This window comes from Sminthopsis crassicaudata, chromosome 3, assembly GCF_048593235.1.
Source record: "Sminthopsis crassicaudata isolate SCR6 chromosome 3, ASM4859323v1, whole genome shotgun sequence".
Classification (NCBI taxonomy): domain Eukaryota; kingdom Metazoa; phylum Chordata; class Mammalia; order Dasyuromorphia; family Dasyuridae; genus Sminthopsis; species Sminthopsis crassicaudata.
The window spans coordinates 334,453,876-334,473,814 of NC_133619.1; the positions used below are offsets into that span (position 1 = coordinate 334,453,876).

Sequence of the window (19,939 nt, forward strand, 5' to 3'; positions counted from 1 at the left end):
ACTGTCCACTGGGCTTCTGTCCCCAACGTCCATATGTTGGTCAAGCTCTAGTCTACTGGAAGGCTGGTCACATTTTAGTTAGTACATACTCTCCTTCTGATTAAAAAGTCTTTTGAATGAAGCATAGATGAAGGGGACAACACCTTGTGTGGGGTGTTTAGGGTCAAAAGATTCTACTTAAAATGCCTGGGCTCCTCCAGCAGCTTTCCAAAAGCCTCATCCCAAGTAGCACTGGGTCAGGGAGTCGGGTTGTGAATCCGGCACTTCTATATTCTGAATGACCATGGACAAGGACTCAACCCAGCGTCCTTATAAGATGGAAGCAAAGGTAGCTAGTGTACGTAACTGCCTCATAGTGTTATGTTAAGGCTCAGAGGTGACAGTGTTTATCCAAGGGACTGTGCTAGACACTGGCAGACAGGAGGCATTTAATAAATGCTTCTTGGATTAAATTGACTTGAGAACTAAAATCATTTCTAATTTTCCCATTTTAGCATTGGGTAGGAGGTTGAACTGAATGGTACTTAAGGTCCTTTCTAAAATTAATATTTGTAATTGTAAATAGGCTGGATCGCTTGTCATTTAGAAAGATGAGATTCTATAAGTTATGGTGTATAGTATATGAATATTATAGTTCTGTAAGAAAGGATGAGCAGGCTGATTTCAGAAAAGCCTGGAACTTACATAAACTGATGCTGAATGAAGCAAGGGGAACAGTGTATACAGTAATAGCAATATTATGTGATGATCAACTGTGATAGGACTTGGCTCTTCTCAACAGTGTGGTGATTCAAGGCAATTCCAGTAGACTTGGCATGGGAAGTGTTATCCATATTCACAGAAAGAACTATGGAGACTGAGTGTAAATCGAAGTAGTTTCACTTTTTTGTTTGTTTGCTTTTTCTTTCTCATGGTTTTTCCCTTTTGGTCTGATTTTTCTTGTACAACATGACAAATATGGAAATATGTTTAAAAGGATTGCACATGTTTAACCTGTATCAGATTGCTTGTGTCTTGGGAAGAGGGGAAAAAATTTGGAACACAAAGTCTTACAAAGTTGGAAACTGTACGTGTATTTGGAAAAAAATAAAATACTATTGAGGGACAAAAAAGAAAGATAAAGATGAGATTCTGGAAGCTTTTACTTTCCAGACAACCCTGAGGATAGAACCAGCAAAGACAGCTGTGATACTCATTATATGATCTATTTTAATAGATTTTTAAAGGAATTTTGAAGATCACCTACTACAACCCTCTTATTTCAAAGATAGGAAAACTGAAACCCAGAGAGATGCAGAAACTTGTCCAATCTTATGCAAGTAATAATGTTCAAGACTGGGATATGAACTTAAGTCTTAATACTCTAATGGATAGAGATGTCTCCCTGCTTCAAGATGTGATTCAAATGGGACAGAATTAGATATATAATTATTGGGAATAGAAATAAACATGGAGATAAGGAACTTTATTTCAGATAATTCAGGAAAATAGATCTAGGAATATCTGACAAGTGACCCTCTTATTTTAACTTCAACAATTTGACAATTCAATAAATATTTACTAAACTGTCACACCCAAAGGGCTACTCTGCCATCAGAAAGGAAGGAAAGAAATCTTTTTAATCCCAAACTGTTCTGAGGCCCTGGTGCACTAGAGCTAAAAAAAAAAAAAAAAAAAAAAAAAAAAAAGTTTATGACTTGGAGTATATTCAAGGGCATTTAAATGGCACAGTGAATAGAATGCCAGGCTTAGAGTCAGGAAGATCTGAGTTCAAATCCCACTTCAGAAACATACTAGGTATGTGATCCTGTATATATCACTTAACTCTGTTTGCCTCAGTTTTTTCAGCTGTAAAATGAATTGGAAAGGTAAACAGCAAACCATTCCAGCATCTTTGCCAAGAAAACCTCAAATTGGGTCATGAAAAGGGGAGCATGACTAAAAAATGATTGGACAACAATAAAGGTGAATTCAAGGTGAAAAGAGAGAAAGAAGTATTTTACTCTGATCTGGAGTATATAGATCCAGTGCTAAATTAAAAAGTGATCAGTCCTAGCCAGAGCATGCCAAATTATGCCTTGGTATTTATTTTCTTGAAGATATCACTTTTGAGAACTACCTACTTCATTCTTTAAAATTTAAATTTTACATGTAACTTGGAAAAATGAAAATAAATAGGAAAAACTTTTTTAAAAGATTTAAATTTAGCTATTTTAATAGAAGTTTTTTTTTTAAACAAAAATAATTGAGTACAAAACTAAATTTTTACAGGCAAAATACGAAGCTTCCTGAGTGCCCTTCCTTACTCAACTGAATCCATGAATTGACAGTAAACATCAGAGCCAACTTGATCTCATTAACTTCAATCAACTTAACCCGACTTTGAAAAGGTAAAGGTGAAGATTAGGGTTCTTGCCAAGCATGTCTCAGCAAAAAATTGGGAGGAGCTTACCTGGATCCAGATGTGTGAAAGATCCAACTACAAAATCCAGTGTGGAGACAGCCAGCAAGAAGAGCAACAGCAGTTGAAGGCGAACTATCCACTTGACTCCAGCAAGGTTAATGCCCAGCAAACCCAGAAGTACTGCAAGTGAAATACTTCTCACCGCCCAGATATTTCTGAGACCCAGCAAATCCGAGATAGATTCTGCAAAGCCGGTAATGTACATGGCCCCTGCAACACACTGAAGAGCCATATGAGATGAATAGCAGGTAGAGAAAAGAAAAAGTAATAGCCAATTCAATTCAATAAACATTTATTATAAATCTGTGTCTTTGGAGAGGGGGAGGGATACAAAGTTTGGAGACAGGGATAGACTCAAACTCAGGAAGAACCAGAGTTCAAATTTTGTCTCAGATCAAAGAAAGAGGAAAAGGATCTATAAATACAAAAATATTTATATCAGTTCTTTTTGTGGTGGCAAAGAATAGGAAACTAAGGAGGTGCCCATCAATTAGGAAATGGCTAAAAAAATGTATATGACAATTACTATATATAAAACTAAGATGTATATAACAAATTGCATGTACAAATGTATGCGTATGTATAAATAAAACAAATGTATATAAATATAATGGAATATTATTGTACTGTAAGAAATGCTGAAGGGGATGATTTCAGAGAAACTTAGGAAAACTCATAAGCTGATACAAAGTGAAGGGTACAGAAAAAGGAGAACAAATGTTATAATAACATTATAAACATAACAACATAAAAAATAAACAATTTTGGAAGACTTGAGAGCTTTGATCAGTAACATGATCTATCAAAACATCAAAAGATTCATAATAGAATATTCTACCCACCTCTTGGAGGTACCAAATAGACAGAATGTGACAAACATTTTTGGACATAACTAAAATGGACGTTTGTTTAGCCTGATTATGTGGATTTGCAAGGGTTTTGGTTTTGGTTTTTTCCAGAGTAGTTGGATTGTGAGAGAAAGAGAGAGGGAGGAGAAAAGAAAGAAAAAAACAAACAAACAATCTAAAAAGGTGAAAATATTATTTTTGATCTATATTCTGTCTCCATATTTCTCTCTAGATGCAAATGGTACTTTCCATCACAAGTATATTGGATTTCCTTTGAATCGCCATATTGTTGGAAGGAACCAAATCCATAACAGTTGATCATCACATAATCTTGTTACTATGTACAGTGTTCTCTTGGTTCTGATCACTTCACTCAGCATCAGTTAATGTTAAGTCTTTTCAGGCTTTTCTGAAATCAGCCTGCTCATTCAAACCATAAGCAATCTTGAAATCCATGCTCCCACACCTGTGTCTTTGCTCCTGCATGTAAGAGACCTGTACTTCAGTCTTTACTTATTGAAGACCCACGCTCTTTTCAAGGCCCAGTTCAGTGGCTACATCTTAGCAGCAGTTCCTTCTCCAGGCCATAAGTGATGTCTTCCTCTCCCAACCTCTCATAACAGGTAACTCAGATCTTATCTTTGCACTTTTTAAAATGATACTTAGAATTACAGTTATTTTTAAAGTATTTTTCCCCGTTTCTCAATCCTGGACTATTAGACTGTAAATTCTATGAGATTCTCTATTGCATGGGTCTTTGAAGGATCCCTTATCATTTAGCATATGTAGCCCATAGTAATTTGCAACAGGGAAAAAACCCTTATATTCCTATTCTGTAAGATGAAGAGTAAAAGTGATGAACATATTACACTGGTACTGTTTTAGAGGATAAAAAGTTATCTTTTTCAAAATTAGCATCTCCATTTTTTCCATTATTACATTTAATTTCATTTTAAGCCCAGTTTAGTTTTTGCAATCACAAGCACATTTTTTTCTCATATCTTGAGTGGCAAATCTCCCTCAGTCCATGATTAATGCTTCAAGACAGCCATAGGCCCTATACATGTGGATCAATCCCCAGAGGGGAAAACTCCAGGTTTGCATAGGTTTTTTTTGTTTTTTGTTTTTTGTTTTTTTCTATACTTACATCAAAGCACTTAAGAAACTCTTTGGATTATGCAGTTGGAAAATACTTTAAAGAAAGCTCCCAGCATGGGGAGATCATTTCCCCAGGATGGTGAATATAAATACCAGAAATAAGGAAGCTACCAAATGATATCCTGACACTGGCTCAGAAATTCTTCTGGTCCTAAGGATCTTACACAGAAGAAATTTGTGACAAGGATTTAAACTCATCTGGAAAGACCAATAAGGAAGGAAACAGAACTGCCTAGAAGGTTGATAGGATCTCCTCCCAGGCTAGAATTAGCAACTCATAAAAAGTGCTTGAAATTACTGAGATGACTTATTTTTTAACCCTGACATACCTCTACTAGACCTATAGTTGAGATCAAAAAAAGAAGACGAAGATCCATATATACAAAAGTACTTGTAGTAGCTCATTTTTGTAGTGGCTGAGAGCTAGCTATTAAAGGAGAGTCCATCAACTGTGGCAATAGGGGAACAAAATATGTAGTAGGAATATAATAGACTATTATTAATTCTTAAGAATGGTGAAATAGAGGCAGCTAGGTGACACAGTGGATAGAGCTCCAGCCCTGAAGTTAGGAGAACCTGAGTCCAAATGTGACCTCAGACACTTAACACTTCCTAGCTGTGTGACCCTGGGCAAGTCACTTAACCCCATTGCTTCAGAAAGAAAAAGAATGATGAAATGGGCTTTCAGAGAAAGTTAGAAAGACTTACATGAACTAATTCAGAGTGAAGTGAGTAAAACAGCAAGATAGTTCTTACAATGACAAAAATATTGTGAAGACAAACAACTTTGAAAGCATTAAGAATTCCAATCAAGAACCAATAATGATTCCAGAGGACTGTGATAAAGCATGCTGTTCACTTCCTGACAGATTATGAACTCAAAATTAAAAATGAGATATAAAGAGGTGAATGAGATATAATAAATTTTTTAACATGGCAATGGGGGATTTTTTTTTTTGCTGGAACATGTATATTTATTGTATTTTTTTCTTTTTAATTGTGAGGTTTAGGAAGTAGAGAAAATAAAAACTTATTAATTGAAAAATTAAATTTTAAAAGACAATGTTCATTTGCCTCTATCTTTATTATGCACATGGAAGCAACTCTATTTTCACATATGCCACCATTTCTCAGTTTTTTATCTGTTTGGGGTTTTTTTCCCCTCCCATGGGAGTATTTTTGGTTTGTGGTTTCCTCTCTCTGCCCTTGGAACCTTCTATACCCCACAGGGGTCTGTGCTGAACTGGGATGATCCATTAAGGATTGAAAGCATCTCTAGGCTCCTGCCAATGAGGCTTATTTGGAGCTGTTGGTCTTCCTCCTCTGGGAAGAGAAAGGGAAAATGATGACTTTCTATGCCCATTGCACAGCCTGTTTAGTTGTGGAACAGCTGTGAAATATAAAATCACTCTACAAATCCCCAGTCTGGCAATAAAGCAGTCCTCATGATTACTGTTATCTCAAACATTCTATACTCCAAAGAGCTTTCTCTGGGAAAAGCAAATGCTTTTGAAAGAGAACAGCAACTCTCTCTCTCTGTCTCTGTCTCTGTCTCTCTGTCTCTCTCTCTCTCTCTCTCTCTCTCTCTGTGTCTTTGTCTCTCTCTGTCTCTGTCTCTGTCTCTCTCTCTCTCTGTCTCTGTCTTTGTCTCTCTGTCTCTCTCTCCCTCTCTCTCTCTCTCTCTCTCTGTCTCTCTCTCTCTCTCTCTCTCTCTCTCTCTCTGTCTCTCTCTGTCTCTCTCTGTCTCTGTCTCTGTCTCTCTCTGTCTCTCTATCTCTCTCTGTCTCTCTCTGTCTCTCTCTGTCTCTGTCTCTCTCTGTCTCTCTATCTCTCTCTGTCTCTCTCTGTCTCTCTCTGTCTCTGTCTCTGTCTCTCTCTGTCTTTCTCTCTCTCACACTCTCACACACACACACACACACACATAATACACATACACACTCACATATGACTATGCCTTTAAAGTTCTTTCCTAATGCAATGAGTATTGGATATATTTATACTTTGTCCCTTTAGAGTTCAGGCCATTTCTTTCTGTTTCTAAATAGGACTCAGTACTTCTCACTCATTTGCCTGTTAGAGGAGAGCCTTCCATCCATCCTGGCAGGACCGGCCTTCTTCCTTAGAAGTCTCTCCTTCTGGGGTACCAGATTGGAGGACCAATCAATGCTTTTCTCATGTTGTAAAATGGGCCTAAAAAACCAAGCGTTGGGCTTCCCTGTTTGAGATTCAAGAAGCTGCTCCCTAGTGTTCTCTGCACGTGGTTAATGTGGAAATTTTGTTTTTAGAAAGAATTCTAAACTGGAAAGTAAACTTAAAATAATTTTTTTAAAAAGAAAGAAATGTATCTAAAAGTGAAATGGCTTTATAAGTTCATTGAGGTAGTAATGGTGGAGCTAAAAATCAAAGCTAGGCCTTGGAACTTGAAGACCAATTCTTTTCCCATTATACAATGCATTTTGCAAGTGACCTTCCCATCCACAGCCCAAGTCAAGTCAAAACAGGGCATGTTGACTAGACACCTGCTATAAACCCGGGGCTGTGCTGTTTCTGTGTCGCCAAGGCCCTGGGAGCGTGGCTGGGAGAATTCTGTGCTACCCACCTGCCACCTAGCCCTGGCTGGGCTCAGAAAAGCGGGACCACAGGTGCTTGCTCACCTGGCCGAACACGTAGAGCAGGCCAAACGTGCCTCCGAGCTTCCCACCGAGGACAGAAGAGATCATGGAGTAAACGCCCCCACTGCCAAGGCTGCAGCGCTCCGAGACGCCAATGCCGGACACCACCGTCAGCAGGGCAACGAGGATGACGAAGGAGACCAAGACCATGCCCATGAGCACCCCCGTGTTGCCCTGCCAGGGACAACAAAATGGGACTTAAGGATGACCAGGGCACAGCGCTCTCAGCCCCCACCATCCTCGGGCAGCTCAGCAATGTGATAAACGCTCAATACTCAGTCCCCCACCTCAAACAGTATCACAGCAGGAGAAGCCGGCCGGACTGCTGCCCCTCTGGAGACAGTGCTGGGCCCAAAAGACCGGGCTTGGGATTCCAACTCCCTTACTCATGACCCTCAGAGCCTTGGGATTCCTGTCTCCAGAGGTGAGTGGATGAGATGACCCAGGAAGACTAGTGACTCTCAATCGGGGCCTGGATTCTCCTCCTTTACGGGCCAAACAAGAGCTCACCATCACAGAGTGGAAAGAACTCCAAGTCCGGGAAATGGGCTTTCATGCTCTTGGTGACCTTGGGTCAAAGGAGGGATTTCTTTGTGTGTTAAGTTTCTCATCTGTAAGACGGGGATAATAATGCTTGCTATCTGTGTGACTTTGGGCAAGTTACCTATTCAGTTTGTTTAGCTCAGTGTCCTCATCTGTAAAAATGGAAGTTACTGGATCTAGAGTTCAGAACTAGAGGAGACCTTAAGGATCATTGAGTCCTCATTGAAAATGAAGAAATAGGACCAGAGACCAAGAGAGTTTGCCCTGCACCCATCACATGGGGAATTAGCATCTGAGGTCTTCCTGACTCCACATGCAGACTCTGTCCTGCTCACCACCCCACCTCCTACCTGGGTGACACCCCGCCCACGGGCCTCCCCTTCACGGTCATATGGACTCCCCAACCCACCAGGTGACCTGTTTGTCGAGAAGAGAAATCCCAGCCTGACAAGGAGCTTTGGGATGGGGGGGGGGGGCAGAGTCAGAGAGAGGAGAGGAGAGGACAATTTGAGCTCCAGTTCCTAGGATTCCTCAGACAGCACACACACACACACACACACACACACACACACACACACACACACACACACACACACACACCATCCTTCTCTCATTTATCACACAAAAAAGGACCCTTTGTTCTCTCCCTTGGCTCCAGTCCTGAGTCAGCTTGGCCCTCAGGGCGCCCCTATCCTTATGTCAAGGACTTTGGGAGGCGGAAAGGAGAAAAAGGGAGAGAAGGAAACGAGAATGAGTCAGGAAAAGGGGAGAAAGTTTGATCCAGATTCCTGGGTCCCTGGAGGTTCCTAACTGCATTACCCTTAACCCATATCCCCTGGGTGACAAATCACCTCCTGGGGTTTTCCCCTCCCTCACACTGACCCTCCACAATATGGATTCCCTCTCAGTTTCTATATACATTCAATTCAAATGACTTCCTGCAGGGCTTCCTGTCCAAGTTCAAGGTTAGCAGGACAATGGGCTCAGCGTTCCCCCATCCTCACCGATACTCCTCCAGCATCTGCCTCTATTTCCTTCCATTTGTGTAGTCAACAATACTGGCTCATTGGTGGAGAAGCTTTAAAGTTTAGAAAACACTTTGTGGAAATCATTCCATTTGACTTTTATAACTCTGTCAGGGATTCAGTGTAAATGTTATCACCCTTCTTTTACAGACGAGGCAACTGAGGTCTAGGGGGACCAAGTAATTTATTCAGCGTTCACACAGCTAGTCAGTGAGAGGCAGGATCTGAGCCGGGGGCCTTTAGCTTTAAATCTCTCTCCACCACGGACCACACAGATTTGTGGTAGCTAGAGCAATGGGGTCAAAGTCAAACAGAATTAGGTGCCACTAAATCGCACACTAGGATCCCTACAGCCTGCATAGCGGCAGTTGAGTGATGCAATGGATAAAGGGCTGGGCCTGGAGTCCAAAAGTGGCTTCAAGCACTGGGGAAATCTTTTTGCCTCCTTTTCCCCATCTGTAAAATGAGCTCCTAAGGAGAAAATGGCAAACTATTCCAACATTTTTGCCAGGAAATTCTAAATGGGATCACAAAGAGTGGGACCCAACTAGTTGACCAAGCAGACTGCATACTGACTCAGAAAATCGCCTATTAGCACTATTTAGGTTCAGCTATATTATTTTTATTTATTTTGCTAAATATTTCCCAACTGCATTTTAATCCGGTTTAGGATGCACTTGGGAGAGCTTATATGCTGTCCATGGGTCTTGTGTTTTACACTGCTGGTGTAAGGGAAAGAGCGCTGCCGGTTTTATGTGCTTGTTTCTCACTCAGTGTTAAGAGAGTGTTTCTATCTGGTCTCTGTACCAGAAAGAATTGTCTGAGAGGGAGCTTTTGAGATGGAGAGGTCCCAGATTCACATCCTTGGCTTTCTGCTGCACCAAAACCGTGACGTGTAGAAGGAGGGACAAGCAGATTCCAGGTTTTGGGACACTGGGGCTCCCCGGTCTCACCCACAACTCACCACCAGCCAGCCAGTCCTGAGAAAAAGGACAACACCAAAGATGTTGATCATACAGGATGTGAATACACCATCCCATGTTCCAAAAAGCACTGGCTCCCAAACGAACAGTTGGATCTTCCACCAGGGCTGGGGCTGGGCCAGGGAATCCTGAGGAGCAAAGCAAATCTATATTAATGCATTACATCAGCAGGAGCAGCTGAGAAGGAAAAAAAGGAGGAGAGGCAAAGGAAAGAGGAGAAAGGGAGGAGGAGAAAGAAGAAGAGGAAGACAAGGGGAATTCATCAATATGGTGGACAAAGCATCAGCCTTGGAGTCAGGAGGACCTGAGTTCAAATGTGACCTCAGATACTTATTAGTTGTGTGATCCTGGGCATGACACTTAACCCCAATTCCCTCCCCCATCTCAAAAATTAATTTATGAAGTGCCTAGTATCTATATGGGGCAGCTAGGTGGCCCCATGGGGATAGAGTTTCAAGCCTGGAGTAAGGAAGAATCATCTGAGTTCAAATTGACAGCCTCAGATACTTAAGAGTTAGGTAATCCTGGACACACTAGCGGGGTGATTCTGTTTGCCTCAGTTTCCTCATTTGTAAAATGATCTGAGGAAAGAGATGGCAAATCACTCCAATATCTTTGCCAAGAAAACCCTAAAAGAGGTCACAAAGGATCAGATCCACTGAAAAGGACTAAATAATGACAGACTAAAAAATCTGTCATGAACTAATGAAAAAAGCATTTAAGCATCTACTATGTGTCAAGGGCTGAGAAAACAAACAAACAAAAAAAATAATAATGAGTCAATCCTTGTCCTCATGGAGCAATTCTAATATGAATTCTAATAAGGGGAGAGAGCACATAGAAGAGAATGGAGGCCAGGAAAAGGAATTTGGGTTTGAGGAGTCAACAGGGATTGCACAGATCACACAAACACAGGTGTGAAGGTAGGTGTTAGTTTCCTGAATACTGATTGGACACTACACTAAGGATTAAAGACTACAAAGGCAAAAATTAAATGATCCCTGCTTTCAGGAAAAACAATCTCTGCATATACTAAACACATACAAAGAAAATACAAGGCACCAGCAGCTGGGTGGTCCGGGGAGTGTTCAGGAGGAGGTAAAATTTGAGTTGAGCTTTGAAGAGAACTAGAGGTTTTAAGAGGTAGAGATATGGAGAGAAGTCAGTTCAGTTGTGAGACAGTTCACAACAAAGGCACATACATAACAAAGCTATAACTGAGGGATCCAAGTTGTTCAATGTGCATGGATTATAGTGTGTGAAGGATAAAATTGTCCAATCAGCCTGGAAAGTTGGGCTGGGGTCAGGATGTGAAGGACTTCATTATAAACAAACAAACAAGTTTGTATTTAATCATAGAGATCAACTGGGAGCCACTAGAATTTGTTGAGTAGAGAAGCGACATGTTCAACCTTGTCTTGTGGAGGATGACTTGAAGAAAGGAGAAACCTAAACAGTAAAAATGGACAAAGGAATTAAACAAAGGGTCTTGTTCAGTAACTCTAGAGTCAAAACACCAAACTTAGGTACTTAGACGGACCTGATACTTAATTGTTATGAGTATTCTGGTAAGCGTTTAACAAGCAGTTCTCCAAAAAAATTTTTTAAAAAAATCACACAAGGCACACTTTAAAATTAATCTGATTATGTGATGCATGTGATGGACTTGGCTCTTTTCACCAATAAGGTGATTCAGGCCAATTCCAATAGACTTGTAATGGAGGGAGCCATCTACATCCAGAGAGGGGACTATGGGGATGGAATGTGATCATAGTACAATATTTTCCCCTTTTTGTTGTAGTTTGTTTTTTCTTTCTCATTTTTTTCTTTTTTGATCTGATTTTTCTTGTGCAGCATGGTAAATATAGAAATTTGCAATGTGTAGAAGAATTGCACATTTAACCTATATTGGATTACTTGCTGTCTAGGGGAGAGTAATAGGGAGGAGAAAGAGAAAAAAATTGGAACACAAGGTTTTGCAAGAGTTAATTGTTGAAAACTACTTTTACATGTATTTTGAAAATAAAAAGCTATTATTCAAATTTTTAAATCTGAATTATTAACATCTCCATCATTTTCTTAAGTCTAGACAATCAGCAAAATAAGTCATCAAGACTTGATTTAAAGTGTTCATCAATTTCTGATGCTTAAATGCTCACACAAAAAATTTAACAAAGTGGGGCAGCTCCATGACACAGTGGATACAACAGCAGTCCTGGAGTAAGGAAGATCCAAGTTTAAATCTGGGCTCAGACACTTACTCCTGTGTGATCCTGGGCAAGTTGTTTAACCCCAATTCCAAGTTGGCTTCCCTCTACCAACCTACCCCCAATGAATAAATAAATAAAAACTTCATCAATTAGTTCTCAGAAACCAGTTCAAACCAACTCCAGAACAATTTTGACTACACTTGATCAAAATAGTTCATGCCATGTAATTCCCGTCTACATCTTTTCACTTCTTCCAAAGAGGCTCCATCCAACATGTTGGAACTATATCTAGTTCTCCCCATTATTTCCTGAAAGCAGTATAGCTGGCCAAGTTATCCTTCAATTCTTCCTATACAATATTAAAATACTAAAAATAGCTTAGAAATATTGGAAATGATCTTAGGGTAATTATGTTCTGTAATTTATTCCTGATCATTTAGGAAAGGAAAGGAAAACCTGAAATGAGATAATTTGGCCTTCTCCTTGCCTATCTAATTGGGTCAACATTGTCCCCTTTTATTGCAGATATCATTTTATAACCTATTTAGAACACTGTGCTCAGTTGCTCTACAGCAAATTTCACTGTAGGATTCTTTTAATCCTCTGCAACAAATGACTAGAGAGGGTCAAACTAATAATACTGGTAAAGGTTGTTCTGAAATGATAAGCCCATAGGCTTCATTACAGGGGAGCTGACAGCTATAGATGAAGGCCCTTGAACTGTGGTCTTTTAATTAAAGTTAAAGACTCAGGACTCTTAAAAATTGGGTGGCTGGAAAAAAAAAGGATGGTCTAGTAGAAATCACATTGGACTAAAGTCTGCCTTACTCTTGAATAATAAAATAATGGAATGGACTAATCAAAGAAATCAATCTCCAATTGATTTTGTCTGCATTTGTTTGTACTAGGTTTCATTAAACTGTAAGATCCTTGGGGGCAGGAACTATATCTATATCTATATCTATTTTTTTTTGCCTTTCTTTGTATCCTCCACAATTAGCACAAGTCTAGATGCTTAATAAATGTTTGCTGATTTGACTTGGCTTGACTAAATCATCTAAGTGAGACACTGGAAGATCATTCCACTGTCAGATCCTCATGCTCGTCAAGTTCTTCTATTGAACTTAGTTCTCTTCTATTTTGATTTAGGCTCATTTCCTCTAGTTACTTCTTCCCATAACATGGGAATAATTTGGTGATATTTCCATATTAATATGAGAGGTGCTACCCCCATAGCACTGGGTCCACCCAGACCAAAATTCTGACTGATGTGACACCATGGGATTTGTTGCAAATGGCCTTAGTCACAAGAGAAATGATTCATTTGGACCCATACTCTGTTCTAATCAGTATTAATCAGTTTGATATGATTCCATAGGAGTAGCCGTTATAACTTCTGTATATTAGGCCCCACAGCTGAGAAATGCAGATTTTAAATTCACTTGCTTTATCATAGGAAGGCCCTCCACCCTTGTTTTTCCTTGTCATTGTGAACAAGCCCAGTTTAATGGAGATGACTCAATTACATGGAAAGTCCCCCAGCTTATTTTTGTATTTCCAGACCACCAACATGATCAGGTGACCATCTTATGATTGCTTAGATGCCCTATACTTTGCTAAATTCAAGATCCCACAGCTGACATACCATTTCTACCTGGTGCATTATTTTTGGCACTCAAAGCAGGCTATCAACCAATAGGATTTGATGCTTTGTATAGCCCATCTTGAATGTTTAGATGTCAAATTTGGGATCACGCCTTTTAAAAACAAGGCCTTGGGAGAAGGGGGCATCTCAGATCATAAGGAATATCTAAGGTCCACTTTATTAGAGGGGACAATGGATCCTTTAATAAAGTACCATTGACTCAGAGCTCTATGTAAATGAGTTTTTTGTTTATATTTTTATTTTTTGCATATTAGCAATTATAGTCCCCACAGTCATCTTCCTTGATTTCAGTCTTAAAAATGCCCCAAACCATTTCTTTAATAGCTTAGTATGTAGAACTATTGCCATTTAATCAATCTAAAGTAGTATAGACTTTTGTTTTTCCTAAATTAACCTCTTTCAAACTTCAATTTCGTTTTAATTAACATTGATATAACCATACACAAAAACATATGAAATAAGTTTTTATTTTATAAATACATAATTCTTATGTGTATGTATATGCCTTGTGTATTTTTAAACAGTCATTTTTCCAAATTAAAGTCTTAACTTTTTATAGACTATTATTCAATATAAGTAATTAATATAATCATATATAATTTTTATATATGTATATATATATATTTATAATTATTAATTGTAGTAATATAATATAATAAGTAATATAACATGTCCCAAAAATTGTAGTCAATTTTTTGTAGCCTAACTTTAATAACTTCAGAAGTATAAATGTTACACACAAAAAAATCATTTGAAAGTTTAATTGTATATATTCATTTTATACTTAGGTTATTATATCTTACATTTATTACCTACCTCAATTTTATGAATTTTTAATAATAAACTTTAAATTTGATTTTAGAAAGAAAAAGTACCTTATCATTATGCATTGTATATATGACAGTTTCTGGATAACACTTTCCCAGAGTGTTTGGATCTTCTTGCCACCTCCATTACTAGATCTCTCTCCATTTGACTTTTTCATGTAGGATTACATTAAAAAGTTAATGTATGCACCAAAACCTTATTCTTTGGATGAACTTAAGTCAAGGGTTAAAAATGCAATCCTATAATAAGAGTCATCTGCAACCAGAGAGAGGACTATGGCGACTGAAAGTAGACCACAGCTTAGTGTTCCACCCTTTTTGTTGGTGGTGGTGTTTGCTTGTTTTTTTGTTTTTTTTTTCTTTCCCATATCTTTTCCCTTTTGATATGATTTTTCTTGTGCAGCATGATAAATGTGGAAATATGTTTAGAAGAATTGTATGTGTTTAACCTATATTGGATTACATGCTGCCTAGGAAATGGGGGAGGAAGGGAGAAAAATTTGGAACACAAGATTTTGTAAGGGTGAATATTGAAAACTATCTTTGCATGTATTACGAAAGATAAAAAGCTATTATTATTTTTAAAAATACAATCCTTACAATCATTGAGTAGCAACAAATGAAATTTTTTACCAGAGCTAATATGCTGGTTCCTACAGTTGCCAGTGCCTTCCTCTTTAAGCCTATTTCCCAACTACTTAAAATTTATTTTACATATTTCTACCTATACATGATGATGTCTCTCCCATCAGGATGTAAATTCTTTCAGGGCAGAGACTACATGTGTTGTTCTCTCGCTCTTAACCCCCAGCACTTGGTATAGTGCATGGTATATAGAAAGCACTTAAAGATTTGCTTGATGATTAATTGATAACAGCAGTTAATACTGGAACCCAGACTTCCTGATTTTGAATCCTTATCATAAGAACTGTTTTTTCATGATGTGTGCATGTACAACTCTGCAGGAGGACATCACAAGATGGGCAAATGATTCCTGGAATTTATAGTTATATTTTGATACTGCAAGGAATCCATTGTCTCGTTAGGGTGGATATGAGCCCCGCTACAGAAAGTAACTGTTCTGGACTTAGGTCACACTTGTAATAGTTTATATTTGATATTGAAATGAAATTAGGTACTCCTGGGTCACTCAACAGTTAACAAAAGGAGATTTACAAAGCTAAAGGTGAAACATTTAACAAAAATATGCATTGAAGACAGCCCAAGACACCCCTGCTTCTAGGTCCATCATGGTCCCCTAGCCAAGTATCAGAAAGGGCCTGGAACTTGTTCTGTAATCAGGAACTGGGAAGTGATCCCATGATGTCAACAACCATAGCCATGAATGTCCTGGGCTGATGGAGTCTCCAGGATGGTTCCATTACCTTTCAAGGAAAAAAACTAGCCTAACTTGGGGGGAAGGGCTAGGGCGAGGGAGGGAAGATGCTGAGACTGCTCCCACTGCAGCAATCCTTTTCATAATATGTGACTCCCCCTAAGATTATTTCCTATCTATTCTGTATGGAACTTAAATGTAGCTATTTATACACATTCTGTCTTCCCTATTAACATATAAAGTCCTTGAGGGAAGGAAACGTTTTGATTTAGCATAGCACACAGTAGGTACCTTTAAAAATACTTGTAAATGATGGACAGAATCAGCTACATCCAGACAAGGAACACTGGGAAAAAATGCATTTTTGTTTTTCTTCCCAGGTTATTTTTACCTTCCGAATCCAATTCTCCCTGTGCAACAAAAGAACTGTACGGTTCTGCACACATATACTGTATCTAGGACATACTATAACATATTTAACATGTATAAGACTGACTGTCATCTAGGGGAGGGGTGGAGGGAGGGAAAGTAAAAGTTGAAACAGAAGTGAGTGCAAGGGATAATGTTGTAAAAAATTACCCAGGCATTTGTTCTGTCAATAAAAAGTTATAATAAAAATATATATATTTGTAAATTGGTTGTTCCTGTGTCCCTCCTCTTCCTCAGGGGGAAGACGAGACAACACTAACTGTCCATCCATCATTCTCCCTCTCACCTGCCCCTTTGGAAACTGCTGTTAACACCTCTGCTCCCCACACCCAAAAAAGCTGGGCTGACAAGATCTTCTACATGTTAGCGCCCAGCGCAGCACTCTGTGCCTGGCAGGGCTGAAATAAATATAGGGAGAATTTAATGTTCCCTCTGCCAGCAGTCTTCCACAAGCCTCCTGCCATCCTAGTGTGGTGCAGCCCGCCACCATCTGGAATTGCTCTCTCACCACTGGGAAGTCCCCACTGGCTCTGGCCGCTGGAGGAAGAAACCTGGGGAGAACAAATGGTCAGACCGGGGTCAGCGGAGGCCAAAGCAGAGGAAGGCCCCTCCCTGCCAGACAAAGGACACACAGGAAAACTTGGCGTCCGCAAACAAAGGCGTTTGACTCACTTTGTCAATGTTACTAACTTAATTATTAATAAGGCTTGGAAAGAGAGCCCCAAGACGGTTCCTTCCACTGCAGAACCGAGAACCAGTGGTCAGTCTGGGCAGCCCACATATCTCAGCTTTGTTGCTTAGGCTGAAAACAGAGATGTGACCATGGCTCCATACAAGATGAACCTAGGTCTAGGGGAGAGACTTAAAGGATATACAACGATATCTTCATGGGAATGGAAAGAGAAGTCAAAGAGGGGAGGAAGGAGGCAAGCATTTAATAAGCACATATATCAAGCTATTTATGAGGCACTAAGAGCTTTACAATATTTTCATTTGATCCTCACAGCAACCAATAATTATTATCCCATTTTGCAACTGAGGTAAAGTGATCTAATTAGTGTCCGAAGCTTAGGTCTTGCTCTATTCACTGGGACCACCTTTTAGCCATACAGGCAGCTAAAGGAAAAGGATTCTTGTTCACTGTGCATTTTTCATTTTCTTCACTTATAAAATATTCCTATTAAATAATCTGGATTCTTTGCACAGGGAGAAATGGAGAAGGTCCCAGTCATGAAGAAGGACAGCACTAGCCTGAATGTGCACTTGCCTCTGTGCAAGATCACATCAATCCTCAAACTCATATTTCTGCCCTTGGGAATCCTCTGACCGGAGGGCAAAGAGCTCCTCCCAGAACCTCTAGGTAAGGACACCCAAGCGAGCATCCCTTCTAGATTATCTGCCCTCCCTGTCTCCACCTCTACTTCCTTTTCAGCTTCCTCTTGTGTATAGTCTTCTCCTATTAGACTTAAGCCCCTTGACAACAGGGACATTCTTTTTCGTATTTGTGTTCCCAACTCTAAGTGTAGTGTCAGGAACCTGTTGTTATTGCTGTTCAGTCATTTTCAGTAGCACCTGACTGTTCTGGAGTTTTCTTGGCAAAAATTCTAGAGTGGTTTGTCATTTTCTTCTCCAGTTTATTTTACAGATGAGGAAACTGAGGCAAGTAGGAGTAAGTAACTTGTCCAGTGAACGAAGTTAGATTTAAATGCAGTAGTTCTAATGTAAGATCTGGCACTCTATTCACTATATCACCTAGCTGCCCTATAGCAGGCACTTACTAAATGTTTATTGATTGAGGACAGTCAGGAAAATCATGTTTAAGGATTCTGACTCTGGAGGCTGGATGACAGACTACTCAGAAACAATCAGGATATAATAGGGTGGCCAATGACTCTGATTTCTAGTTTGGTAACTGGGAATCATGATGGAGAGAAAAAAATGTTCTTTTTCTCCACCCAATAATTAATTCCTTCATCAAACAATCCTTGCCCTCAGCTTTCTACCTAGGAAAGTCAATAATGATTCATTTCCTCCAAAGCCTGGTTCTGGGGTAGCAACTATTTCTTGGGTACTTTGCAAGCTCTCTGAGCCAGTGTTTACTCAACACAAATGAGGTAGGGTGATGATCTACTGATAACCTCATGAGGGTTCCTGCTGGGGAATGGAGAAGGGTCTACATAAGTGACATGTTGCCAATGGTGTGCATTGAGAGAAGAGTCACTATCTCGTGACTCTTTGGAAAGGAAGGTGGCCCAAGCTTGTGGCGTAATGAAAGCAAAGGAATAGATAGGCTAATAATCACTGATTACCCACCACCCACCAATGAAAGATTTCTAGAAAGACAAGAAAAGGAATCACACCATAAATAAGATGACACAGAGAGCCCTTGATAAGCATTGGTGACGAATGCTTCTTCACCACAAAGGATGACTTCCCAGATGCATTTAAGTAACCTCAAAAGTGGGATCTCTGGCTCCTGTTTCTGTGAGGCTAGTAGCTCACAAGCACCAAAGGCAGAAAGTCAGGAAAAAGGAAGAAAGTCAAATCTACAAACATTTGTTAGTACCTAATATGTGTCAGGGACTTTTCTAAGTGCTAGGGATACAAAGGGGCAAAAAAAAAAAATTCCTGTTCTCAAAGACCTCACAGTCTAATGGGAGAGACCTCAAACAAACTACGTGCAAACAAGATGTATAGGATGTCCCAAAAAACGGGGTGCATTTTAAAGTTAATAGGACTTGAGTTTGGGAGCTTTGAACTAATAAAGCTTTAGAATACACAAAGACTTTGAGAATATCCTATATCTTTGGTAAATTGGAGATAATCTTAGAGAAAAGGAGGCAACATTCAAGAATAATGAGAAAAAAAATATTACAGAAAATGGAATTTGAGAGACTTGAAAGAAACCAATAGAACAAGGAGGTAGAAATTAGAAAAGAAAGCATTTCAGGGGTGTTCCAAATCACTACTGATCAGAGACAACTTAAGCCAACTCTGAGATACCACTACACACCTGTCAGATTGGCTAAGATGACAGGAACAAATAATGATGAATGTTGGAGGGGCTGTGGGAAAACTGGGACACTAATACATTGCTGGTGGAGTTGTGAAAGAATCCAACCATTCTGGAGAGCAATCTGGAATTATGCCCAAAAAGTTATCAAACTGTGCATATCTGTAAAGGGCTAGAACTGAGCAGATGCACTTAACAGAGATAATCTAGCACTTAAGGCTAATTACTAATTGGACAATTCTCTATTAACATGCTTGGAGGATGACCCTACTCAACTCTGTGCTGGCTCGATCTGTGGGTGTGGACAAAGAAGGGGAGGAGAGATCAGAGGGTGGAGTAGGATAGGCAGGATGATTCTTGGGCGGTGGAGAGAGAGAAAGGAGGTGTGGAGACTCCTATATCTAACCCCCTGACAGCGACCCCAAAAGACCAAGAATAAAGACTTTTGCTTATTCTGACTTTGGCTGATTCTAAGATATCCAAGGTACTAACGCGGTCACTCCACATACCCTTTGATCCAGCAGTGCCACTGCTGGGCTTATATCCCAAAGAAATACTGAGGAGGGGAAAGGGACCTGTATGTGCCAAAATGTTTGTGGCAGCTCTTTTCATAGTGGCTAGAAACTGGAAGATGAATGGATATCCATCAATTGGAGAATGGTTGGGTAAATTATGGTATATGAATGTTATGGAATATTATTGCTCTGTAAGAAATGACCAGCAGGACGAATACAGAGAGGCTTGGAGAGACTTACATCAACTGAT

General features: G+C 39.6%; 1 protein-coding gene across 5 annotated transcripts in view; it reads right to left on the minus strand.

Moving 5' to 3' along the window:
• The window catches only part of SLC12A8 (solute carrier family 12 member 8), a 161,108-nt gene that overhangs the window by 119,139 nt on the left and 22,030 nt on the right, over window positions 1-19,939 (minus strand). For all 5 annotated transcript variants that reach the window (XM_074301455.1, XM_074301456.1, XM_074301452.1 and 2 more), the window contains 3 exons: window positions 9,675-9,821; window positions 7,125-7,316; window positions 2,453-2,684 (listed from right to left, as the gene is read on the minus strand). In XM_074301455.1, the coding sequence (XP_074157556.1) occupies window positions 2,453-2,684; window positions 7,125-7,316; window positions 9,675-9,821 (571 nt within the window). The remainder of the gene's footprint in view (window positions 1-2,452; window positions 2,685-7,124; window positions 7,317-9,674; window positions 9,822-19,939) is intronic.